The sequence below is a fragment of the Dermochelys coriacea genome, chromosome 7 (genome assembly GCF_009764565.3).
Source record: "Dermochelys coriacea isolate rDerCor1 chromosome 7, rDerCor1.pri.v4, whole genome shotgun sequence".
NCBI classification, from domain to species: Eukaryota; Metazoa; Chordata; order Testudines; family Dermochelyidae; genus Dermochelys; species Dermochelys coriacea.
Window position 1 is genome coordinate 84,232,555 of NC_050074.1, and position 26,969 is coordinate 84,259,523.

The 26,969-nt window shown below is 40.9% G+C and overlaps 1 protein-coding gene across 1 annotated transcript in view; it reads right to left on the minus strand.

Moving 5' to 3' along the window:
- Positions 1-1,319: 1,319 nt before the first annotated feature.
- The window catches only part of SLC29A3 (solute carrier family 29 member 3), a 30,084-nt gene continuing 4,434 nt past the window's right edge, over positions 1,320-26,969 (minus strand). Inside the window, exons 4-7 of the mRNA XM_043518856.1 lie at positions 13,385-13,467; positions 9,439-9,665; positions 7,527-7,689; positions 1,320-5,879 (exon numbers count right to left, since the gene is read on the minus strand). Of these exons, the coding sequence (XP_043374791.1) occupies positions 5,201-5,879; positions 7,527-7,689; positions 9,439-9,665; positions 13,385-13,467 (1,152 nt within the window). The 3' untranslated portion in view covers positions 1,320-5,200. The remainder of the gene's footprint in view (positions 5,880-7,526; positions 7,690-9,438; positions 9,666-13,384; positions 13,468-26,969) is intronic.

Consider the following 26,969-nt stretch of genomic DNA (forward strand, 5'->3'; position numbering starts at 1 on the left):
TCTGGTCTAATAATCAAAGAGGATTGGCATAGTCAGAAGTTGTGGATTCCATTACTACTTACTGTTCTTTTGCTCCATCAGACATTGCCTTCAAATTTTGTGAGCACAGTTTTGATTGCAACAGCCAGGCAAATGATGTCAGTAGCACTACTCATTAATTGCTGGCATAAAATCAGAAGACAGGTTTAAGCTTCTTATTTTTTTCCCTCCATCTCTCTGTAATATATTGTTGGTGTAATACTTAACATGCTTGTAAGCTAACGGTGCTTGTAGAACCTCTCTAGCTTAGAGATCCTCCTATAAAAAGTTGCTATGGAAGTGGGAGATAAAGGCATTAAAATAAACACAGTAGGGAGGATAAATTGAGAGTGGATACAGGAGAATCACTGTAAGAGAGTGCCAAGACTTTACAGAGGTCAGCAATCGCATTTCCAAAGCTCTCTCAGGACAAAACAATGACAATACTTGGGTTCAAATCAGAGTTCAGTATACATTTGGGCTTTGTGTGTATATAAACCCTTCTTCTTGGCTTCTCATCCTCTGGTTCAGTAAAGATATCACCAAATGCATAAGCAGTAATGGGGGAAACCAATCACAAGATGTGGCTGAAAATGCATTCCGTTGATCAGTCTTGGAAGTGGAAAGCTTGCTTAGACTCTGACGACGTCAAAGTAAAATTCATGTATTTCAGCCTCCAGCATTTAGCCAGTACCAAATTAATATTATTAGTAATGCTATGAGACAATTAGGGTTCTGTTTCAAGAGGTGGTAACTCATTTCCCTTTTTAACTGTGGACAGAATCAGAGTAAGTGCAAAATAGTCAAGTAATGAGCAATCCCTCTCAAGGATCATGTCCTCTCTTAATACTATGTATCCTACTCACAATTAGGAAGATTTAAAAGAAGGAACATGGAGCAGGTGGCTTCATATTTTAAAAACCCATTGAGAACACTTTTAGACACCCATAGCAAGTATATCAGAGAACAGCAAAGCAACCATTGAGCTGAAGTCCTTTCAGTCTTAAGCATCTGAAATAAATTTTAGCATTAAGAAAAGCGCCTTGTTACTGTCACGGAATCACCGGGCTGATGCTCTGGAACTGCTCTGTAAGAGCCACTCAGGACTCTGGCGAAGCATGCCACTGTTGTCAGGGCAAGAAGCCTACATGGCTTCGGCCTTCCTGTGTGTGAAATTCAGAACATTCAACATCCCTGTTCACCATGCGCTCCCCGCAGCGAGTCCACCTGAGCGGGGATCCTGGGGAAACCAAAGGGCTCTGCACCCCAACTCTGCAGTCAGCCATGACTCTTAACCAGTGTTGTAAAATAGAAGGTTTATTAGTTGACAGGTACACAGCATAGAACAGAACACGTTAGCACAGAAATCAGTGAGTTTTAGCCAAGTCCATCTTGGGGGAACCCCAGGCCAGACGGCTTGGACTCCCCCTCTTCTAGTTCCCCACAGCAAACTGCCCTGGACCCTGCCCTTTGACACACCTGTTGCTCCTCCTCTGCTCTTTGTCCTGCTTCCTGGGTAAAATGTCACCAGGTTGCATCCCCCTCCTGGTTCTCAGGTTACGAAAGGTATCGGCCATCTGCCCCGAGGGCCTCCGCAAAAACCACACCCCCAATTCCAATCAGGTAGGCACTGGTGCAGTACACAGGGAAACTGAGGTACACGCAGTATTAGTACAGGACAGTAAGACTCACATGCAACATAACGTAAAAAAAAAACACTTTGTCGCAGTTACATTCAGCCCCGCCCAGAGCTGTCAACAGGCAATATTTTACTTATGGCTCTAAATTTGCAGACACAAGAGATTGTATTTAGGTATCTACATGATTTGCAGTTGCAATGAGCTAATTAGAAATTCTAATGCCATTGTTCGTGTCTGTACAATTGACTGCAGGTATAAAACTGGATGCCGGGTTTTAGCCTCTTTTTTAAAATATCTACCCCCAAATGGAAGTTATGTACATATATATCCTAACACAGTTTTATTCCAGGCTCAGGTTTTTCCTGCAAAGAGAATGAAAATTATCCGATATTGCACAGGGCTTATGTGATATAGGCAAAAATTTTAGTGGGAAATAGTTAAAACCACAAATGTCACCTTTATCTGTTATCTTTATCGAGATGAGAGACTAGTGCAGTATCCTGCTACACCACACAAAGGCTCCTAAATCTTCACAACACTGCAGAGGTGACAGGCACCAGTACGAATCAAGTCCTGTTTTGGTTTAAAATAATATTACACACACACTCACGCCTTGGGCTTCTGCAGAATGGTTGTCAGTGCTAGAGGTGCATTTAAACTGTACAACCTCGTCATTTAGCTACCCTTTAGAATCTAAACAAAAATGGAATTTAACATGTAGCAGCCTTGGCCAGGCTGTACTATATTTCCACGCAATGAAGGCCAAAGGATTAGTTCCTCGTGAAATGACAGTACTCATTTCAATTTATTAAAGCTTATGCCATGCAAAGTTACATGTTGTAAAGCTTCTCCTTCTGCATCACATGCCCTGTAAATTTTCCACTCATGTCTGGATTTTATGTTTTAAAATTACCTATAAAGCTGAACTGTATGTGTGTTACCAATGATCCCAGATTAAATACTGAAAAAACACTTAGTTCAGTCTCAATAACTGCTGTCAGTCATGGTAGGTTATATGCTAGCCATGTATTATTCTCTATATAAAGTAATGAAAGCCATCAGTAGGTAGATACTTTGTGAAACTCTCAGCTATCAGAACTGAACTTCAATTTTTAAAACCTTATCTACTGTTATTGCCCACACAGACCACAAAAAAGGAAGAGACTCCAGAACACTGGCTTCACAACTAGGCCAGATTACTTTCCAATTAATATTCTGTCCAGTGTTAAATAGTAAAAAACTAAAATATATATTTCAAGTTTTAATTCCTAACTATTCATACCAAATCCTGAAAGCCTTTAAATAATCATCACAGAAGACACTGCACTGGCAGCAGCATGGCATCTGGCCACGCCACCCTGACAAAGCCTTTTGACTTACTGGCATTAACTCTAGGTGAGTTCTAACTCCCAAGACTATTCATCCCATTGCATCTCTGCCATGAGTACTAGTTGTGGTGGCATTTTTTTGGCACATGAACGCCATTACATTAGGAACTCAAAGAACAGACTAAAATCTAAAGAAGTTACCAGCTAAGGGTGAATTTGAAACAGTTACCTAGAAGCAAAAGGTTCGATATTCCTCTTTCCATTCTTTGGGACAACAAATCCCAATGGAAACATTTTCCCATAGTTATTTTCCCCAGAGGCATTAAATTGCAATGACAAATTATAAAATTAGGCTGCTAGTTAATCTCCTTTTACAGTATATATCCATCCAATTTTAGAGTAAAAAATATAATCAGAACCATATTTAGTTTAGTTTGTGCTTCATCTAATTTCATATATACATTTAAAAAGCCATCCCCTTTGGAAACAATCTTTTTGCTTTATAACATCTCCTCATTCTGATAACAGTATAAGAAAAATTCATCTAATGCCAGATCACCAATGTAATCTTTTCCTTCCCTCACAGCCAGTCCACTTGAATTAACTGGGGTCTCAATGTTTTTCATACAGTGAATTTAGTAAACATAATAAAGTGCTCCCTCTAATAAATCCTTTTTTAATAAAATTTCCTCCTCTCAACACACACTGTAGAACTTTTAAAATATCAGCAAAATTTATCATCACTAGATCCTTTACAGTTTAAGATTTAATTGGGCCACCTATTGGTAGGTTTCAGAAAAAACATTAGTGCCCATTCACTTCAATTTGTGAAAGTTGCCACAACATGAACCAGTTCAAAGATTTAGGTAAAAACAGCAGCAAAGAAAGTTGGAAAACTCCCCCCCCCCAAAAAAAACCAACAACAATTAAGCCGCGAATCATTCTACTATGTTAGTCAGAGGAAAGAGATGTTGTCAAGTCTAGTAAAGCACAAAATATTACCCCACTCTCCAGTAGTATCAGCAGTTAAGAGTGAGGAGATCTAGAGGACATCCCCTGCCAATGCTTTGCCCAGTCTAATTTGGAATGACGCAGGCAGTGGTGCTTCCACTCCATCCCTAAGGAAACTATTCCAGTCTGATAGATCTCATTGTTAGGAAGTTATGCCCAATATTCAGGGTTTTTCCTGGTCTTAGAATAAAGTGTATAAAATCTAAGTATTGTACTTTTCTATTGTTCCCCCCTAAGAATAACTCTTCAGTGCTCCGTTCCATATCATACACATACAAACAACATTACAAGTGATACACTTACCCAAGATCAGCTCTAATAAGCAATCCTAAATAACAAAGCAGTGTTTATGTACATAATATGAGGGAAGTATTCCACAGGGAAACAGATTTCAGTTTCAAGGTCCCACAGCATTAATTCAGTAATAGAACAATTATAAATCCTCCAAGAGTGTCCTTTTAAATTGTCCAGCACAAAATAGTGAGGCTTACTGAAGCATCTGAAAATGTTAGGTTCAGCAGATCTAAGAAAGAAGACATAATTGTGGATGGAAGGAAAAGAGCAACATTTGGTGCACATCCACCTGACCTAATGAGTTATTCCTGGAGATGAAGCTTTCACAGCATCAAAATTGGCATTCTGGACTAACCCCCTTTGGCAAGGCCTATGGGAACTTCCCCACAAACCACATGGGGGGGGGCATTTGTTTATTTGTTCTTTTTTTAACAAAATTCATTATTCGTTCACCTCTAGGGTTAGCAGTAACTTGAACCAGTTTAGTCAGCCTTCATGCTTGGGAAGCCAGCAAATAGTTAATATAAGACCAAAATGATAACAGACATGGTGACAGCGATGAACAGGGTACATATCAAGCTCCTTTTTGAGTCCAGAGAATCTCTGCAGATGCTTTGTTTCTCCCCATACTAGCTAGGCACCCCTTTTATGAGCTTCTTAATGAGGGATGCATTTCACCTGACTTTCAGGTTCAGCAAGTAACTCCGCTGCTTTCCCTCAACTTTCCCGCCCACCTGCTTTTCAGGAGCTCGATTTCCAAGCCCCACTAGACCTGATCAGGATCAGAGGTTCAGGAATGTAACTTCATAGATTCCCTGGGGAAAAGAGCTGGTTCTAGAACCAACTGCTGGTGGCCCAACCCAGTGCTGCCCAAGTTAATGGTAACACCCTCACCCTTCCACCTCTCTTCTATATTAGATGGACCAAAAGAATTGAGCAGGCAGATCCCAGCGCCAACCCTAATGTCAGGTAAAATGTCATCACCACCCCTGTTGCCTCTGCCAACTCTTTTGGCAAGATCTTGGGGCCATAGATGATAGCTAAGGTACCCAGGTAACCATTGCTGAGTCCTAAGAGTGCAATGAAGAGAGCTGGGTAGACATCTTTGTTGAAGATTACCATTTTGATATGACTCCGAGGCTGATAGTTACATAACATGAATAGAGGTAGTGACAAAGTCCTCAGGATGACCAGAGCAGGGAGCAGTTTGCTCTTTGGGCCAGGGGCCTGGATCCAGGCAGTGATTTGCCGTCCACACCAGTCAGCAAAATTGTACAAAAGGAAACTGGTGAGGGGGATGAAGTACTTATTGCTCCATAAACTCCCCGAGTCCTTGTTGACAGACTCTATGCTGGAGGAGATGGAAGGAAATATGATGATAGAGATGAAAAAGACATAGAAGACACAGAAGCCCAGGACAGCGGTCTTCTTCAGGATAGGACGTAAGGGTGGGATGTTTTGGTCACTGGTCACTTTGGCTGGAAATGAGCTGTTGGTGATGTCTTGTGACTCATCCACTTCCTCTAAATAACTGCTAGGCAATACACCAGCTGGGTGTGTGCTACCCTTGTGGCTTCTCATGTAGTACCTGAAAGAAGAGAAGAAGGAAAACTATCAACAACCCAGTGAAATCAACATGGACAGCTGCAATGAGAACAGAAGTCGGCTGCGCAGGAAAATTCGCTGGCACCCAACAAATAAAGAATTCAGTATTTAGATTATATAACTTGTACTGCCCACCTCATCAGAAACGGATCCCCTCCCCAGCCCAGAATCCAGAAAGAATATTGATGTCCGCAAACTCCCTGAAACCTTGTCAACAGGGAAACAGAGGACAGAAATTCAGCACAAGCTGTGGCAATACCCACAGTTTCTGTTAGTGGATTCTACTGTAATAAAGGGCTACACACAGAGACTACTTCAATGCCCTCAGGATTTAATAGACACATAAAATCACATTCCTCTTCCTTGCCAAGATCCCACTCCCTACAAAATATGGGCCCATGTCAATCATATTATGTGGGAGTGTACAAAACATTTCAGTTTCCTGTGCTCTTCATTGCAAAATAAAAGAGGGCTGTGAACAAAACAAAAACATTATCTCCTGCTCCCACATGAACCTACCTACATCACCACAAATGCACTTTAACTACTGCTTCCTATAGGATTTACTCAAATCCCATGGACTTTCCAGCTCCCTTCTCCCAACCTGAATGTGTTCTAATTAAACAAGAAATGCCTCTGATGCACAGAGATGCCCAGCTATTCACAGGAGGGCTCAACAGACATCTCGAAACCAATCAGGCTTGGAGAATCCAGATGTTTAGGAGTCCAAAATACTGGTATGTCCCACTGGTTACTGCATGAACCACTGGGACCTGTTTGGTTGTTATCTGTATGTTAACAGGGGTTAATCTGAACAACAGTTAGTTTAACTTCTGATTAAGCAATTCTAGAGCTGCTTATGTGGTTTCAGTCATCTCCCCACTCTTCCCCACAGAGGTAGCTTTTCAGAAACTCAAGACAAGCTGCAAATCCCACAGTTTCTGTCTGTGGTTTCTGTCAAATCAGGAAGATCAGATGAAAGAGACCCAGCAAAGGAACTGAACACAAGCAGCAGGACAGCAAAGCACAGGGTGTGTTGCATGGCCCTCCGAGAAGGGGGATTCTTGCAACAATCAGACAAGCATGGGAGCAAACAACATAAAAGGCAAGATTGTCAAATGGCAGGAGAAATGGGCATCACATAAGACTATGATTTTCCTGACCTTTTATGCTTCACAATGAAAGAGAAAGTAGGTCCCCCGCTACCCCTTTGCACTGCTGTTCTTACTGCTGGCTTTTTACACCTCAACATACTACAGTCATGTACTTTGTAGCTCTTATTAGGCAGAAAAATACCTCTCTACCTGCACCTGAGGCATATTCACCACATCCAAAGTCTATATCAGGTGAACCCTGCTTAGGGTATTTGCACAGTCCAGTGGTTCTCAAACTTTTGTACTGGTGACCCCTTTCGCACAGCAAGTCTCTGAGTGTGACCCCCGCTTATAAATTAAAAACACTTGTAAATATATTTAACACCATTATAAATGCTGGAGGCAAAGCGAGGTTGGGATGGAGATTGACAGCTCACCCCCCCCCATGTAATAACCTTGTGACCCCCGACGGGTCCCGACCTCCAGTTTGAGAACCCCTGGCATAGTCAATGGCCTGCTGGCTTGACAGGCTTTACCTGGAATATTCCAACTTGGGAAGAATAAGGTATACCACAATGCAGACAATGATGAAGACATCTGCTGTCAGGAAGTAGGCCAGGGCGCTGTCTGTAACATCAGCTGCTGCTGCCAGGTCCACCACCGATGCTACAGCACTGACTGTGCCCCCCATGGCCTGACCTACATGGAGGGAGAAAAAGCAAGAATTCAGTGTCAAAGAAGTATGTAATAATGCCCAATTTATACTGGATCAACCAGGCCCAGACACTTGGGTAGACAGCAGCTTCAAAGCCGAAATAGAGGGCAGGAATTAAAGAGGTGAGGGTAAGAGGTTTGCATCTAGGAATTTCAGAAACCATTTTTAACTGAATGTATAGACAAACTTCAGTGCTCTTGGAACAAAGCCACTGATAGCATTGGCCAGAGCCAGACATAGAGCTGGAAAGTGCTGTGCAAGTGCTCACACACAGCTTAGTCAATGCATTTCAATCCTAACCTATGAACACGGCTCGAATTCCAGCTCCAGGTCTCTCGACACAAGGCAGCCAATCGCTGCAAGTTGTATGGTAGTTTTGGGATGTGGAAAAAAAACAAATATTTGACTAGCTGGAAACCTCTAAACTCATCTCGTATGACCCAAGCCTCACTGTAGTCTAGGGCTCCAGAGGTGAAAAGCCAGCGCATTAACACTTTGGATCATCTAGTTACCCCAGATACAAGGCTTCAAAGCCAGCAGCCTTGAAAGGGAAAGCCCATCTGCATGTTTGGTATTGCCTATACTTCTATGTTGGTCTACAAATCAGTTCTTTACTGTATCACATCCCCTGCTGTGTAATAGTTGTGTAGTGAAATGGAAGCCGCGCTTTCTATCCATCCTTCTCCGCCCTCCAGCAAGGGTATACAAATACATCACACCTTGGAGACCAGGTGCTGGGCTTTAATGAGGATTTTCTATGCCTAGTTTCAGAGGACAGAGTGTTAGTTACCAGATCAGAAACCCAAGCTTGGTTTTCTAAAATTGGGAGTTTGATAGTCTCTCTCTTTTACCTCCCAAAATGCAAATCAAGTTGCCAATACCATGTACACATTTTTTACAACAGGAACAGCCACATCTGACAGAAGCAGATTTTCCTCAGTGAGAAAAAAAAAATCATTAAAACATTCCTGCATTGGCCCAAGGAAGTATTTCTGAAGTCACTGTCTTGATTTCTTCCCCTCACCTCTCTCTTAACATTCTAAATGCACTGCAGGGTAGGTATCAACAACATCCAAACCTCCAAGGACCTCATCACTCATGACTCTCAGCATGTCCCTCGTCAGTTATGGAAATGAGCATAAATGTGGAATATAAAAAGAGAGACAATGCAAAGTTTAATATTTCCTGAGATATAAACAAATGTGAAACTAAGGAATGTTCTTCCCCCTATAGAAAAATCAAGTCTGTGGTCCTTTGCCTCACATTGCTTTAGGGGAAATTCACCCACAGGATATGGATACAAAGATCTGATATTCTCCTTGTCTCTTTTGAGAGAACAAATGCTGTTTTATACAGTGAAGTACGGCAGTCTACAAAACATTTACAGAAACTAGAGAGACAGCTCACATGACTGGCTGTTTTTCTTCCTTGGCAACTTCCCTTTATCTCAGTCTACAGATTTTTTTTTTTTAAATAAAGGAAAGGTCATGTTACTTCAGCCAAAATGCAGACCTCATTATCACATGTCTAAATGCAAGATGCAGCAAAACCTCCACCAACATGGAGCATGTGCTACAGAAGCATGGGTCACAAAAACTAAAATCCATGAGTCTAAGGAGTTTCTAAGTTCTCTCGTCAGTGTGTTTCTCAGCAAGTGGGTAGTTTTCCATTGAAAAAGCTAATCATTTACTTACTGCCACTGATTCCATTTTGAATATCAGAGAGAGATTAACCTGAAATCAAAGCCTGCGAATTCTTCATGGGGAAACAGCCTGTCAGGCCAAAGATGCTGCTGGAGAAGATGGTCGAGGCGCTGCTGACTATAACTACGCAAACTATGGTTACGACAAAAAAACACTGTGTCCATGTGGATGTGTCCATTTTCACCAGCACAGTGATCACCACGAAGACAGCCAACATGACAGCCAAGGAGGACAGAATGCGGATGCTGGCAGATACCCTAGAGAAGAAATGCAATGGTTTGGGTTTTTCTTTAAATGAGACCCTCCCACACATTTTATCTATTTTAATCACAAAATCTATTATTATTCATTACTTCTATTGCAGTAGTGCCTAGATGCTCCAGTTGCGATCAGGGTCCCATTGTACTAGGTGCTGTATACACACATAGTAAGAGACAGTCCCTGAGGAGCTCATAATCTAAACAGACAGACTATGGGGAAGGGGAGGGGAAACAGAGCTGGGGGAGGTGAAGTGATTTGCCCCAAGTTAGCAAACTGGCAGAAGAACCCAGGTCTCTTGGCTCCCAGTATAGTGCCCTATGCACTAGACCAGTGGTTCTTAACCTTTACTGCAGCCTGCACCCCTTTGGTTCTCAAAATATGTTCTCGCACCCCTTATCAAAAATCATTGAAGTAAATCAGTTCTTTAAACCTAGATTATTTTTTGCTTATATATTACAGTAATCGTTAAAAATATATAATGTTAATAAATACATAGGTCTGATGAAACAAAGTAGTTGTACTTATGTGCCTGTGCTTAATTTGTGTTTTTGATGATTTACCTTCTAAAAAAATCTGGCATGTCTCGCACCCCCAAAAAGGGCATCTCGCACCCCCAGAGGGTGCATGCACCCCAGGTTAAGAACCACTGGACTAGACCATACTGCCTCTCCTTACATGTGACTCATCTTTAAATGCCTACAGGCTGGCATGATCTACTCTATTCTACATATTTCATTTTTAAAAACCCTAGTCACAAAAAGTTTCCAGACAAATACAATAATGGCTATCATTTTGTAACTTTGTATTTCTGTACCCTTTTCCACCCTAGAGTTTCAAAGTACTTTACAAACTAAGTAATTTTCACAACCCAACCTCAGGACTTTTGCTTTAAAGGTAGCTAAGAAGTGCCATGTGCTAGTAGTACTGATTGCTGTCAAAATGCAGCATGCAAGTGTGTAGCTGCCACCCTGTCCCACTTTTTAAAGCACACACTCAAGATGCCACACCACAACATGGGAACTTGGGGACTAACAATGGAATTGCTTTGGAAGCACAAACGGCAGCCTAGAAATGCATATTCTGGCTAAGGCAGGCGACTGATGTGTCAGCCAACTGGGAGATAATACAAGAGCACAAAGGAAGCCAGGTGGCTAGAGAAATTAAGCCAGTGTAGAAGTTGCTATGAACTAATTCCTCTGGGGCAGGAAGGACCAAGAAAAAGGGGGGAAATAAAAAGTAATTATTTTAAAGCGTTTTGATATCAAATTGATGACTTCCACATCTTCCATCAGTGCTTATTCAACTCAATAAGTCTATAAACCCAACCAACCTGTAAATATCTATTTCTAGCAGAAACAGGAGATACTCCCCTTGGAAGAGCAACAGGCGGCAGCAAAAAAGTCTGCTTGGGGAATACTGCAGGCTGGGTGAAAGCAATCACATGCTTGTCACTACAAGACAATTAGTTGCTTGAACAGGAAGGTTACTTATTATAGACACACAAGAAGACTTTATCAGCTCACCTTCAGGGCAGAGAAGGAATAAAGGAAAAATGAAGAAAAAGGAAAGCTAAGCTAGCAATCAAGATCTAGAGATGAAGTGTTGAAATATATTCCCTTCATCCTCAGATACAAGGTCTCCTGTACTAAACCTTATTCTTTTAGGCAGATCTCCCAGGGACCACAATATGGTGCATCATGCCACATAGTTACCCAAGCTATACATACTGTAGTCTGACTAGCCCATTTTTAGGAGAAGGAAGGACTCCTGACAAATATGCCTTGTGTGCACGGAACACCTTTTTGAAAAGCAATTAAAAACCCAAAAAATGATATCTGGTCAAACAGGAGCACTGATATGAATACAAGTGTATTCACACACCCACAAGGAGTCAGCACTACCTGGTTTTGTTGTTCTCTCCCAAATGATGTACAAGAAAAACTTTCATGATCTCGTGTGTGTTGGTATCCACAGACAGTGCCACTACTTTAAAACAGCGATAATGGTTAGCTATCAAAGATGCTGTTCGAGCCAGACATGCTGCATAATATTTGAACCACAGGGAACCGATTTGCTCAGAATTCTTCATAATGTTAATCTGCCTCATGAGTATTTATGATGTTGAAAATTTAACATAATAAAACACTTATTGATTATAGATGCACCAGTCAGAAGAATCTGTGATATGCAGGAGATAGATGCTACATTTAAATGTAATGCATTAAATACATAATAGTTTAGTGAAATGGATACATTAGCAGTCTGGAGGATATGCAAGAAAAACAAGAGCTATTTTATGAAGTTCTCTTTTGCTTTCTCTCTCTTTCCCGTTTGCATACAACGTGCAAAAATAGATAACAGCTGAGCACTTATTTTAGGAATTTATCACTTGGCTAATAATAACTATGGTATTAATGGTGAATATTAAAGTACCTACTCAATATGAAGTATATACTGCACACACACACACGCTCAGCTCCTGCCATTGTGCACTGAAATGGCTCATCTTCAGACTAATTTCCATTCTTTCTTCAGTGATTAGAACTTGCAAAATAAGGCAGATAAAAGGGACTGGCACACAGGCAAATACTGCAGGTACAGAAAATAGAACTATAGTTGCCAGTCAACAGGGAGTCAAGACAAGTACAGTGCTATAGTTCCCGCTAAAAGATTTTCTCCTTGTGGGTGGGGAAACCTTCCCCCTGTGTCTCAGATTCTCTTGGCAGGGTGTAGCCTGGTCAATGCAGCAGGGAGAGGTACCCAGAGGCAGGTCTGAATGCAGCACAGAAGTGAGGGTGGCAATCCCACAACCCGCCTACAACTGTTTTGCAACCTTCCCATAACTCCTTTTTGGTCAGGACCCCCGTGGTTACAACACTGTGAAATTTTGGCTGTAAACATCTGCAAATGTGAAATTGACTAATTTTCAAATCCTATGGCCATGAAATTGACCAGAATGGACCATGAATTTGGTAGGGCCCTAGTTATAAACTATGGTAGTATTCAGAGCACAGATTTAGTAAAAACTAAGAATGTGAAAGAACAAGGGTTCTGACTCAGGCCATGTGGCGGTAAGAAGGACTGGAGAGGCATCGACCCACACAGCCTATTATAACCTTGGTTGCGAGCAGAAGGGGATGCACGATACACGTGCGGGCCAATGGGCACTACTAAGAAAACCACCTGGCTCCGGTGCATGGTGCGCATGCGCACCCCACATTTGGAATACATATAGGGACCATCATTCGAAGAAGAATCACTGATTCCAGGGACCTGTACTATGTTATAAACTACAGTAGCATTCAGAACACAGATTTCACAGGGAAATATAACAAGGAACTTAATACTGTATTTGACCTTTTTCTACAGTGGGCTGTTACTTCTCTGAAAAATCATCATCACACAAGAGAACATATTCATGAGTTTTGCACAGAAATGTATTTGTGCCTGGTCTAATACCTAAGAGATGTCTCGAGTGGACTTTGCTGTGGAGACAGAACAGCAAAGTGAGTCTCTTTCATAAGCAGTTTAGCTAACATTTTTTCTGGTTAAATGTAGTTCCCCATTAGATGTTTCAACTTGACTTCAAATCCACTGCTGTGCTAGCACTAAAGAGTAGAGAAAAGGGTGGAGCGATTGGACTGCAGAGGGAGCAGGCAAGCCTGAAAATAGTGGTGCTTAATGCAACCTAGACTGGAGATGTAACTGCACTTACCTGTTGACTAGCACAAAGTTTCCAATCAGGCAGAGAACCGAAGGCACAGTTGAGGCAATGGAAATGTAACTTTCAAAATAGTCCTGCAAAAAGCAACCATGACATTTAAAACCAAAATCAGAAACAAATCTAGCTACGCACTACCTCAGAAACCTCCTATACAAGTAGCAGTGAGCAAATCAAGAACACCAAGATAAAGCTCTCAGCTGCCATACCATCATAATGTCTGTGGGCGTACAGACTGAGCTGCAATTTACCAAACTTATTTCTAATGCACTTGTCTTATTCTTCCAGCTAGTTACTGTGTTGGGTACTATAAATAGTATGAGCTACTAAAATAATTACTGCATTACTATCTGTCCAGGCTGATTCCCCACTCTGGCACTTCGAGTGCAGAAAGTGGGGACCCATAAGGATTCAAAAAAGCAGTTATGGCCACTCCAGGCTTGTATTAAACTCCCAAGGTTACAGCTTCTCTTTGACCTTGGATGGGTAGATGATGACACCACCCAAATGCAAACCCCTGGGAACCCACGAAGGAGCAGTTGGGAATTCCTTCCTCTGGGGTACCCTCAAGCCCTTTCACCCTCCCTCTGCAGAAGAGTTGAGAAAGAAAACAAAGGAAATTGGCTACTGCCCCCAGCTAATTAAACAGCATATGCACAGACCTCTTAGGACACCAAAAATCCGATCCTTTTCTTAAGAAAGGTACATTTTATTAAAAGCAAAAAGAAAGCAAATACACCTGGAACGTAGGTTTTTGCTAGATTTTAAAAGAGCAATTCCAAAAATTAAGGACCCCAAATAGCTTTCTTGGGGGTTCATCTTAAAGGTTACAAGCAAAAAAAAGCATTGGGGGTTAGCACAGAGGAGTCCACTAGCCATAAAAAATAAACAGAAATAAACCTAATCGCATCTTTCTAAACATTCCTGATCTACTTAAATATTTGGGTTGTTAAAAGTAGTTCTAGATATGATCTGATGATTTTCATATCTGGCTTAAAGCTTCTCACAGCATAACTGCTCCCTGTTCCCCTTTTTCCTTGAGAACAGACAGACAAAGGGAAGTTTTTTTCCCAATTTTAAAAAGTTCTAGTCCTCCCATTGGCTCTTTTGGTCAGGTGCCCATTCCTTTCCTTTTACCTGTGGGCTTGTTAATCTTACTTTACAGATAAAGCAAGTAGAGAACAACCACCAAGAGGGATTCCATAGCCAACTGGCTGTTTGGGTGTCCACAAAAGGGAGCTATCCCCCCTCTCATTTATCACAGTATCCCTCTGGAATGTGTTTTGTATGATTTGTTCAACCCTGGCAGGGTAGAGTATGTGCATCTGGGGAAGTGAAACAACAGGTCAGGTCCCCCTAATCTAAAAGGGTTTAATCAATGGCTGAAACAGAGCACAAGTGACTACATAGATTCATATTCTTTAAGACAGAGTGGCAGATTCCAGAATGGCTCAATTGATCACTGACCTCTAGTATATTAACCAGGCTAGACTCTGCATTCCAAGCCCTGGTTGGCCAAGCAATGGCTGTTGTATTCCTCCATCCCAACTTTGTCACTATATACTGCCCAAGAAAGTTCACTCAAAACACAGACATCCTCTCTATTACTTACAATATGGCATGACATTTAACCACCAAATACATTTCTCTCTCCATCATAGCACGTGCTCCAAAGTATTTTATAAATTAGATGGTGAATGCAGATTGGAAACTTTCATTTCCCTGGTCTCATAACTCAAGAGCAAGGGGACACTGAAAGATGGCAAATTCAAAACTGAAAAAATAAAATACTTGTTTATATAACATACATACACAGTGAAGCTGTGGAACTCATTGCCACCCAATGCTACGGAGGCCAAGAGTTTAGTAGGAGTCAAAAAAAGATTAGATGTTTATGTGACTAACAATAATATCCAGCATAAAAACAAACAAAAGTTGTGGAAGAGCTATAACCCCTCAAGCTTCAGGGCATAAGCCAACCTCTAACTAGAGAGGGTTAGGAGGAAAGATTTTCCTGGGCAATTAATCCCATAACTGCCTAGTACACAGTTTCCTATACTCTTCCCCCCGTAGCAGGAACAGGACACTGGATTAGATGGACCACTAGTCTGATCCAGTATGGGAATTCCCAAATGTTCCTGCACTGCAAATGGAATGACTAATTGAATGAGCAGCCAGCAAGGGCATCTCATTAAGAGGTTTCAGAGTAGCAGCCGTGTTAGTCTGTATTCGTAAAAAGAAAAGGAGTACTTGTGGCACCTTAGAGACTAACAAATTTATTTGAGCATAAATAAATGTTCTCTGTGTGTGTATATAAATCTCCCCACTGTATTTTCCACCGAATGCATCCGATGAAGTGAGCTGTAGCTCACGAAAGCTTACGCTCAAATAAATTTGTTAGCCTCTAAGTTGCCACAAGTACTCCTTTTCTCATTAAGAGGTCTTAGTGATTTAGAGCACCTTTGTATTTGTGTGGAAAGCCTGTGTGTATGCAGATAATCAGTCAGAGATTTGTCAGATCCTCCAATCCCATGGCCAGGAGCATAAATGGGACTGACGAGGACAGGATGGATTGCTTTAAACGGAAGTGCTTTAAATCACTAATTTTAATAATGTTTAAAATCACCAAGCAAGAAACCTTGATTTAAAAAAATTGATTTTAATCACACTTTGCACTGGTACTTTTAGTTATTTTCCTATAGCTTACCTCTCATTAGTGGGGAACCATTAAAATGTGTTGATTTGCAAATAAATATAGCCTTTACACTATATGTGGTGGTTCTTTTTGCTAAACAGGACTATATACTATAGCTATACAAATATTCACTTTAAAAATATAGAGCTTAACACACATTTATTCAGATTCTTCATTTTTATCATGTTAGAAAATGGTGAATGATGCACTTCTTAGTGACGAGGTGACTATTTTTTTACTACGATTTGTCTCAATCTCTATTTGGATAGAAATTTAAATTCAATTAAACTGCACAAAAACAGTATTTTAATTTTTTTACTAGTTCAATAAAACTACCTTAAATGTGGTAGATACATCAGAAAAAAAGTTTATCAGAAAGTTTACTAAAACATGTTGTGTATTTAAAACTAACTGGATTTATTAAACAAAGAAAGTATTATCTGTAGTTAGCGAAGTGAAGTGATTGTTTCTAGTTACCATGTCCTCCAAGATTTTAAAATGAGCAGATCTCATCCTTTCACACCTAGTTTTTATTCATAGCCTGGAAGAGGAAAACAAGCTTTCCTGCCTTTTCAATATCCAATTGGTTTCTTAACTTAAAAAGAATTATTAGTCACTGAACTGAACTAGTTGAATATACCGAAATGAAGAAATTATTCTCTCTGTACTTATAGAAGAGGCTATTGCTATCCAAAGCCGGTTTAGCACTTCAACAAACTCTGGTTCCAGGTGCTTAGCCAGTGACTTCCACTGTACAGGGAGATGTCAGCAAACCAGTAAAGTGCCTGAAACCACTATGGCTTATTGCTAAAAGCAGCCAAGTCAGCAGACCATAAAGTGCCATGTACCAAACTCAGCTTGACCAAGGAAGGAGGGGAGGGGGTTGCCACAGAAAGGGCCGCTTGACCCCGTGTCCTTTCTGATAAGAACTGTGTTGAAGCTGCTGATACATGCATTTTAGAAGAACAGGAGGTGCCCCAGGAATGTCTATTGGGGCCTCAAGCCTGCAAACTCTGGAAAAACCCACACCTGGTTAATCAATAATCAGAAGGAACCTGTTGCCTGACCATTGGAACTGCTTGCTTAACAAGTTTTCTTTAAGGGACATGTCATTCTATTACTAATGTATAAATAAGGGGGAAAAGTTAGAGGTAGTGGGACTCTTCAGGACTGGACTCTCCCTCTGGATGCATCTTGTTCCCCCCACTGGCAGATGGGCTGCTGCTGTGTCACTTGAGAGCCACACTCAGCCTCAGTAATTATTGAGGGTTGGAGGTGTTTTACTAACCTATTGCGGATGTGTGTACGTGCTTGAGACTAAGTAAAGTTTAGCTTTAAGTGAAAGCACTCTTGTGTTGTCCTGTTTGTGCCAGCCATCTATTGGTTGGATGGCTGTGTCTCCCTTGATTTATTTCCTGACGCCACCTCGCACAGAGTAAAAGTTACCAAGAGCTTTGGGTTGAAAGAACCCTGGGTAACACCACCACTTCAGTGCTGTGATTTTCTTGGTAGCAAATATAATACCGCTTAATATTATTTTTTGTTTTTAATATAAATTATTTTAATAGATCATAGGCTTAACTTAGGTTGTCATCACTTCAAATTTAATTTTAAATAATTTAAAAAATCTGTATTTAATTTAAATTAAAAATGTGTATTTTTAATTTTTCTTTTAAATCATTGACTTTATCCAACCCTGGACAATAAGTACTTTCCTCCCACCCCAATTCCCCTGCTAATACTACAAAGCTATGGTATGGAGCGATTTACAAGAGCTGTTATTATACGCCGGGCTGCCAGAGGTCACTTTGTGTTTCAGGCCAGCCTTGTCTATAGCCTAGTATATTTCCACATCCATGAGAATTAGCCGCTAGTAATCTGGGATTGTATTATTTGCCGGCGGGGGGGGGGATAAGGACAAGGTGGACAGGAAAGAAAATGAAGCTTTTAATTGGAGACTTTTGAACTTCCACTGCAAGAATTCTCAGGACAGAATGAAGAGTATGTGGAAACAGACACAAGACTCCAATTAATTTCAACTTTCCATTCCTTCTCCCCCTTCTCCTAAGAGCAGTGGATGCCTTTTCTTGGGATTCCTTCATTTTTTAAAACCTTGGATGTTTAAGAAGTGTCTTCACCCAAAAACTAAGGTGTGTCAGAGATGTACCCCTTTGGTTCTATCCCCAAAAGAATGCTGGTTGTCTCTTTCAACAGCACTGCATCTATTCACACTGGCCTCCATGGAGAGCACACATGCCCAGCTCAGAACTAATCTGACATTTATCTCAGATACATATGTGGCCCCCATTACCATAGCACCTTACCATCTTTAATGTATTTATCCTCACAACATCCCTGTGAGTAGGAGAAGCGCTGTTAGCCCTATTTTATAGATGGAGAACTGAGACACAGAGAGACTAAGTGGGTATCTTTAGTCCTAGACTAACCATTGGACCTACCTTCCTTCCTGTCACAAACACTGATGCAAATGAGGGAATAAATAAGGAACACTGATGCGAATGAGGCCTTTTGTCTGGAGCACATGACTGGTAGCCACAATCTGTAGAGTTTCTAATCCTCTGATGTCTTTGGCCTTGGGCAAATCCTTTAACCACTTTGCCTCAGCTTTCCCACCTATCAAATGGGAATAATGACACTTACTTGACTCACAGTTGTGTTGGAGGATTCGTTTATATGGAAGTACTATAGAAAAGCATTATTGTTAAATAACTAAACTGAAAGTTTGCAATGATCAATCAAACCTGTTTCTTCCCTCTCTATCCACAGTTATTTAGGCCCTGCAGAAGACATACCCTATAACACAAAGCATCTGCAGCTAGAAAGAAGGCATGTAGAACACACCACACACACATGTACTCTATGTGAAAGGGCCAAAGACTCGGACTCAAATGTACCTTTACTGTATTTGCTCATGCCCTAAGCCCTCATCTACATTACACAGAGGCAGCCTGGGCTCTCAACTCCCCACATTCCCCTCTGAGACCAGTGGAAGTGCTCTTGGTGAGGACATTCACCAACAACCAAAGGAGGGTAGTGTGAACATGAACCACTGCAGTAAATACTGTGGTGGCTGTAAGTCAACCTAATATAGGTTGACTTAAGTTTTTGGTGCAGACATGCCCTGAGTAACTTGGCTGACATTTAGGTCAATATTTTCACGTCTGACATACAGAGGTCATACCAGGCAACAAAATCAATGAGAAGAGACACAGAAAGCAATGACAACAATGAAGGCAATGATTTTTGTGCCAACATCACACATCAGTATTTATATTTTGAATTCATTGTATATGTTATTATGCTGTTAAAATATTAATTACTTTAGGGTGCAGAATTGTTTTATTTTGATAGCTTTGCCATCTCTGCTAATAGACGGTCTTTTGTGTAGGTCATCATACGGAGAAGTATATACAGGAAGTGGAAATGGTTATATAATTCTTTGTTACCTATGTACAGAGATGGTGTCATATGGTGGCCAAAAATTAGAAGGTACTTGGCATATTTTCCCTTTACCTGAAATGCTCCTTATTTCTGTGAGTTTGAACCATCATCTTTTACTCAATTTATGTGCATGTTCATTTACTTTTTCCCATAAAGAGTTTTACTGTAAGCAGCAGAGAACCTAATAATCACTGCTTACGATTTCACACAGAGAGCACGACACAAATACATGAATCTACTATAGCTGTAGTATGAATGAACAGACTCCAAACACAAAGCTGTGGGAAATGGGATGTGGTATAAGAGTACAATTACAAGAAAAATGTAAACTTAATTGTTAAAATTTAGCCTTATTTGTGGATTTTTTAAAGGGATGTTGTCATCATAATGATCACTCTCGTATTCAATTTTGTGAAAACAAGCCTTTATTAAACTTTTGACCAGTAGAAATGTTTCCACATTTTAGAAAATCCAATTAAAGTAGCTGGATTTCAACACTGTAGGGAAGCGCTCATCTGTTTTACACACACACGGTAAAATTTTCGAAGTGCCTAAGTGACTTAGGATCTTAAGTGCCATTGACTTAGTGCTGTGGAGTAAAATTTTCAAAAGCATCTAAGGGCCAGATCCTGCTGTTCTAAAGGCCCTAAAAACCTGATAGTAAAAGAAATTTGATTGCTAGCATCCATGCCAAAAAAGTGCAAAAAGCAGAGTACAAACACTACCAAGTACTGTGCATTGAATTCTTCAAATTCTTTCCCTTTGAATAATCTAAGGGGTTATTAACATAATTGTTGAATGTGTTATTTTAAAACATAATATACTATAATAAACTATAGGTTTCAGAGTAGCAGCCATGTTAGTCTGTATTCGTAAAAAGAAAAGGAGTACTTGTGGCACCTTAGAGACTAACAAATTTATTTGAGCATAAGCTTTTGTGAGCTACAGCTCACTTAATCGGATACATCCAATTAAGTGAGCTGTAGCTCACAAAAGCTTATGCTCAAATAAATTTGTTAGTCTCTAAGGTGCCACAAGTACTCCTTATAATAAACTATAGCATCACAGAAGTTAGAGAAGAAAAGATCTACAGCATTACATCATTACATGCTCCAAGAACGAGGATGGTACCTCACAGAACATTTGCTAGTACCCTGACCAGCCTCGTATTAAATATCTTCAGGGATGGATCTTCCATGACTTTCCACAGAAGACTATTTCCCAGACTATTAAATTTTACTGTCGGGAAATTACCATCTTCTATGCTCCAGAATTCAGCCTAATATTTTCCTTTTCTAAATGTCATGATTGCTTCTACTCTTAAACAAGCCTTCCCCCAGCATTGGTGTTTATATTCTTCACATATCTGTAGGCTTCTATTCTGTCCCTCCACCTCTGCCCAGCTTCCTAGTTTAGCTACACTGGATACATTTAGTTCTTACTGTTTCCTGGTTAGCTCCATATATACGTTTCTCTTCTCTGAGCTTCCCTCAGTTTGTCTACATAAGAGCCCAATACAATATTCCAGTCATGGTGTCACCAGAATGGGGAGGGCGGGGAGGGCTGTCACCTCTCCATTCTTTATGACGCAATGACTACGTATGCAGCACAAAACAAGCTTTTTCCTCTTCAAAACAAAATGTGAATGTCGAGCAGCCAGCTGGGCTGATTTCAATCACATTTATAAAAGGGGGTGGGGTGGGGTGGGGGAACTTTTCTCCAATCTCCTACATAGTACACATCAACCCAGAAGGAATTCAATCGCCAGCATTCTAAAATCTATGAGAACTGAGGTTTATAATGGAGAGGATGACCACTATTAATTACAGCATCTTCAAACACAATACTGTGATCTCTGCATATGCGGGATGTTATTCAAACAGCATACTGGCTACTTTAAAACAAAACACCGAAGTAGCAAATTAGTCACTAGCTTCAGCAGATTCTGCTCTGTGCTGCCAAAATGCTTCTGCAAAGTAGTTTTTATTCAGCTACAGCCTAAACTCGGCACCAGAGGCAGCTGGCTCCTGCTGAGCTAGAAAAGCAATTCAGGCCCAGGGTGGCGGCTCAAGGCACTAGAGCGTTACCTGGATCACAGGGCATGAAATTAGCAGCAGCAAGCAGGTTGGAGCCAAGAATAGTTTGCAGTTGTAAACTCATCTTTCGATAACAGAGTTGTTCTTCTGATGACTCCGCAGGAGTAGCACACTACTCCTACCCCAAAAGTCTGGGTAGTATCAGCTCCAAAGCAGACAACCCTGGAAAACCTTGTAGCAAGGGAGTCAACACCATGCCACTTGCCTGACAGGAGGATTCATGCCCCTACTGACCAGAACCAGACTCATTTCAAATATGACATACAGAAATGAGCATCCTAATAAAAAGCAATGATGGTCCTCAGACTAAAGCACAAGACTGGGAGTCAACAAAACTTGGGTTCTCCTCCCATCTTTGCCTCTGACTTCCTGAGCAAATTAGGTAACTTCTCTGTGCCGTATACCCTCCACCTATAAAACAATACTCCCTTCTCTCTCAGGCATGTTGTAAGGCTTAATTTAGGTTTCCACAGTACTTTGAAATCCTCAGATGGATGTCAGTGTAATTAATCATATTTTACACGAAATTCCAAACAGAGTCTTTTATCTCTGGGTTACCAGCTTGACTCCAGCCCATAGTCTTGGTGCCTTAAAATTCAATGGCCAAGATTTTCTTACCGATGCCCAAATGACAACTATAGGAATTGTTGGGTTCTCAGTGCTTTTGAAAATCAGCCCATTTGTTTAGGTGCCTACATACAAATTTAGCAGCCTAACGTTAGGCACCCAAGTTTTGAAAATGTTGGCCCAAATGTCCAGAAGGGGGATTCCTCCCTGACAGTTGTAAAAAGGCACATCCTTCCTGCAAGAGAGGTGGGATTTTAAGGTTCCAGGGCTGTAGATTGGTAGTAGCCAAAGACTACTACTATCTGAGGATAGTTGGTGGTTTGGTAGGGCAGATTTTATGGTCTAAATCTAGTTCCATAGTCAACAAGGACTGGCAACCATATTTTGCACCATTTACAGTCTCAGCAGACACACAAGAATAGAATGGGCACAGAGACTGGACTACCCCTTCCACACCTAGAGATATCTCCTCCAAGTCATGAGGACAGCACAAGGTGGGATACTGGAAGCCTGCATTGCTGCCGACTATGCTGTATTTATTCTGTAGAAAGAGGATTTCATCCTTCAGGTCTGGCAAACCACTACCTTTTCACAGTTAACAAAATTTACTCAGAGTGGGATTTTTAAAAGTGACTAAGGAGCACAAATCCAGTTGCTTATCAAGGGGACAAATGATTTAGGTGTATGAATAAAGGGGATCTGTGCTCCAAATTCACTTAGGAGGTTTTGAAAATCTAACTCGTGTTCAAAAAGAAAATCCATTTCCTTGTTTGAATTCGATGCTCCTGCAGTCTGGTGTGGTTGAATGCAGCAGAGAGGAAGGTTTTCCGGGCAAATATCAAGCTGTCAGCAACTGTATTGCAACCATCAGACCCTAGTTATTTCTGTTTGCTTAAATATCCACACCCACATGAATGAGTTAGTCACCCATGAGCTTCTAATAAACCATGACATAGCACTTCATTCTGATCCCCAAGGTTTGTTATTTAAAGAGCTTTAGGAACCGAAATAATTACCACACAGGGACTTAAAACCAAAATTAAATTAGTCAAACTGGCAAGAGCTAGATTTCCATGAGCACTGGTTGGAGTCTTTTCTGCTATTTTCAAAGCTCAGCTCCACTTCTCAGCACATAGGTTGTAACACCTAAGAGGTTGCTAGCCATCATTGGTGAGTGGCAAACTTGCTTCCATTCCTTAAGCACAGGCATCTGCTGAGATGGATTTGCTCAGCCTCTTTGCAACTGGTCCTCCTCAGACACCATAAGAACTCCCCATAATTGCTGCACTATTTCCTGAAGTGCTGCAAGGACTAGTGCAAAGTATTCTGGGGTGACTCAGAGGAAAGCCAGCTGCAAATGACTGAACATTAATTTATTTACTTATAGGCATATCTATAGCACTAATTTTACAGTGTCCAAGCACCCATGGTTTCACAGAATGAAAGGGAGAAAAATGTTGCTATTCTGCTGTGAACATGTTAAGTCATTTCACTATAATGGCTGAATAAAACTAAGAAAGGCATTTGTTTTTCTAGAAATTAAATTTAGATTATAGACTTAAATATTGAAATTAATTTGGAGGATGAAGACGTAAGAGCTGACTGTCATCACAATTCTCAACATCAGTGTCATGTTCCACAAATGCAGAATGAGTCTGAAATTCATTTTTGAATGGACTCAATTTTCATCACATGGTGATGAAGCAGTACAACTTTGTGATGTGAAGGCTTGGAAACCCATCTCTCCACTGCAAAGAAATTATACAAATTGACTTTCTTTCTTTCATGTTCTTGTGAATCCCAATGGTATTAAGCATCCCATTGCTTCTGCAGTAAGTTAACTAAAACCTCTGACCCCGACAATGTAGGATATAAATTCTGATATTGGTGCAGCATCAAGGAAGTAAACAAAACAAAACCAGGTTCATTTCTGCACCAGGGAATACACAGGAGTGAGGAAGGAGCCCAATATTTCCTATATTGGGAATAAAGTAAGTACGAAACTAAAAACATGATCTTCAAGCTAAATATTGGGATGTGCCCTTCAATTAGGAATGCTCTGGTCCTTAAAAGTGCTGGGTAACAGTTTTCAGGAAGAAGAAAACATAAGACCATTTCCTCATTCTGACTAATTACTTTCTTTACATTTCCAATGAATCGATACCTATAAAGAAGCTAAAGGTGATTTTATTTCCTCCCTCAGCTTCTCCTTCCATCCCTGCTCTCCATGAGAATGCCTTACCACGAGAGTTCATTGCATCAGCATCTTCTGGGGGCAAGAAGGCATCAGCAGAGGACTCTATTGGAGAAGCTGTGAATGCCACTGGCTGACTACTGCATAAGCACTGATACAATTTCCCCTTCCCAAAGCCACGTAAGGAAAAATGACCAGACTCTACTTCAGGATATTTAGAGGCATAGGTAATAAGTTGGTGATTTCAGTCATTTCCTAGTGGATAGAGGTCCACCTCAGATAAAATGCAACTACTCTTCAATTGGCAGGGAGATCAAGGGTCAGATGGATATGGTGACTGCATTACCCTCTCATCCCTTCCCTCCAAATCAGGGGTAAAGATATGATCTTATGGGTGGGGCACAGACTAGGGAAAGCTTCTACTGCTCCTGCCTTTGCTATAGCTGGTGTCTGAGTAAGTAGAGGCTTCAAGCTTGGCAAGGTAACACCTTTCATGAGTACTAAATGTATAAAAGAGAGAAAGATAATTCCAATTAAGACTAAAAGACACTAGTTAATCAATAGTGCTCTAGGGATAAGCCTTCCCTTAAAAGTAGGGACGAAGACCAAACAGTCTGAGAGAAATCCTAACCCAGTGGTTCTCAACCTGTCTAGACTACTGTACCCCTTTCAGGAGTCTGAAGTCCGAGCCTTGTCACCTGGGGCTGAACCACGTAACTTAGCTTTGTGGGGGCCCCATAGCAATTGCTCTGTTTGCCACCCCCTAAGATCGGCCATGCACTTGTGACCCCCCCCAGCCCTCAGGTTCGCGACCCCCAGAAAGACCCCTGGAAGACCTCTGCATACCCCCCAGAAGTACACATATCCCTGGTTGAAAATCACTATCCTAACCCATCCAAAATGAGAAGATAGGCAGTAAGGAAGGGTGCGTATCCCAAAAAGAACTCACAAATGTTCAGCTGAAAAGTTCTGAACCATGCTACAGAATACATTTTTTCTCCTTTGGGGAAGTCCTATCATCTACTTTCTGAAATGCCTCATCTACTCAATCCATTTCTTCTCTTTCAAAGTGATATGAGCGTGCTAGGGCCTCATGTGGCAGCACGATATTAAACTCTAGAGCAAAGGAGAGAAGATAGACACACCATATAGCAATATTTTTTTTACTTGAAAAATTAATTAAAATTGGCTTGGATAGGAACTCTCATGTGGAATGAAAACTGGCTAAGTGACCATAATCAAAGATTAATAATAACTGGCAATGTAATAAGCTGGGGGAAGGTATACAGAGTGCCACCTTAGTGATCATATTACATCAGATCTTTTTTTAACATCTTGATTAATGCACTGCAAGACAAGAGTAAACAGCATGTTATTGAAATTCACAGATAACACCAAGTTGGGAGATGTTGCGAATACTACTGAGGAGAGAGATTAGAAAGGAGTCTTTAGATTAGAAACATGGGCAGAAGATAATAAAATGGGATTTCATTTGGGCAAATGCAGGCTAATATATCTGCCAGTTGGTGCTAGGTGCTGTGCAATCACATAGGAAGCCTCAGCCCCTGTCTCAGAGTTTACAGTCTAAGGCCCTGATCCTGCAATCTGATTTACATAGACATCCCCCGATCTTCCTAAGTATCTGGATACTTCTATGGCCCTCACAACCAATGTAACCAAATGCCTCTCATTACTTAAAAATGACAGTGCTCTCTCTTTCCCAACACTTCCCTGCCACTAAGAAACAGGCTTAGGGTGTTTTAAAATGACCAAATGAATGAATGAGGGTACTATTGTGGGAAAATAAACGACAGAGATAGGTCTTTTTTGTATCTGAATGCAGTAAGCTTATTCCTGCATTGAATCCCAATGAAGTCAATGGGGCTGTGGCCACATAGATCATATTGCAGAATCAGGACCTAATTTAAAATGAAGTGCATTAAACAATAAGAGGAAGGACCTCGGGCAGGGTCAGTCTTCGGTCCCCTCCTCCTGGGGTCATGCAGTAATTTTTGTTGTCAGAAGGTGCAATGAAGTTTGAGCACCGCTGGACTAGAGTTAAAAGCCATGGGAATGTTAACCCTCAGTGCCCTGATCAAATTTCAGGCTCAAGTTATATTCTACCCAACTAAATTCCTTAGAAAGGTAATATACACTTCCTGCTCTGAACTGTCACATAGAGTTCCTGTGCACTGTTAAATAATTATGTTTCAAACTAGAGGTTGCTACCTTTGAGCAGTTAGTGAGGTGATCCATGTATAATTTTTTACATGAGTTTGCTAAATTTAGGCAGTGGTTTGTGACCCTTTGGGATGGAAGTCATATAAATCATTATGATTAAAGGACATTTAGTGATTGATGGAAATACTAATGGGAATAGACAGAAATGTGTTTTCTACCTGAAGAAAACAAGGAGCAGCATAATACATCCAGCCTAAGAGTTCCCAAGCCATTACAAGCTGTACTGCTTAGGTGGCTTACGAAGACTTTCAGATTGTCAGGATTGTTGTGTCTCAGAGAAGCTTCTCTTGCCAACATTGACTTTGGAAATCAACACTCAAAAAG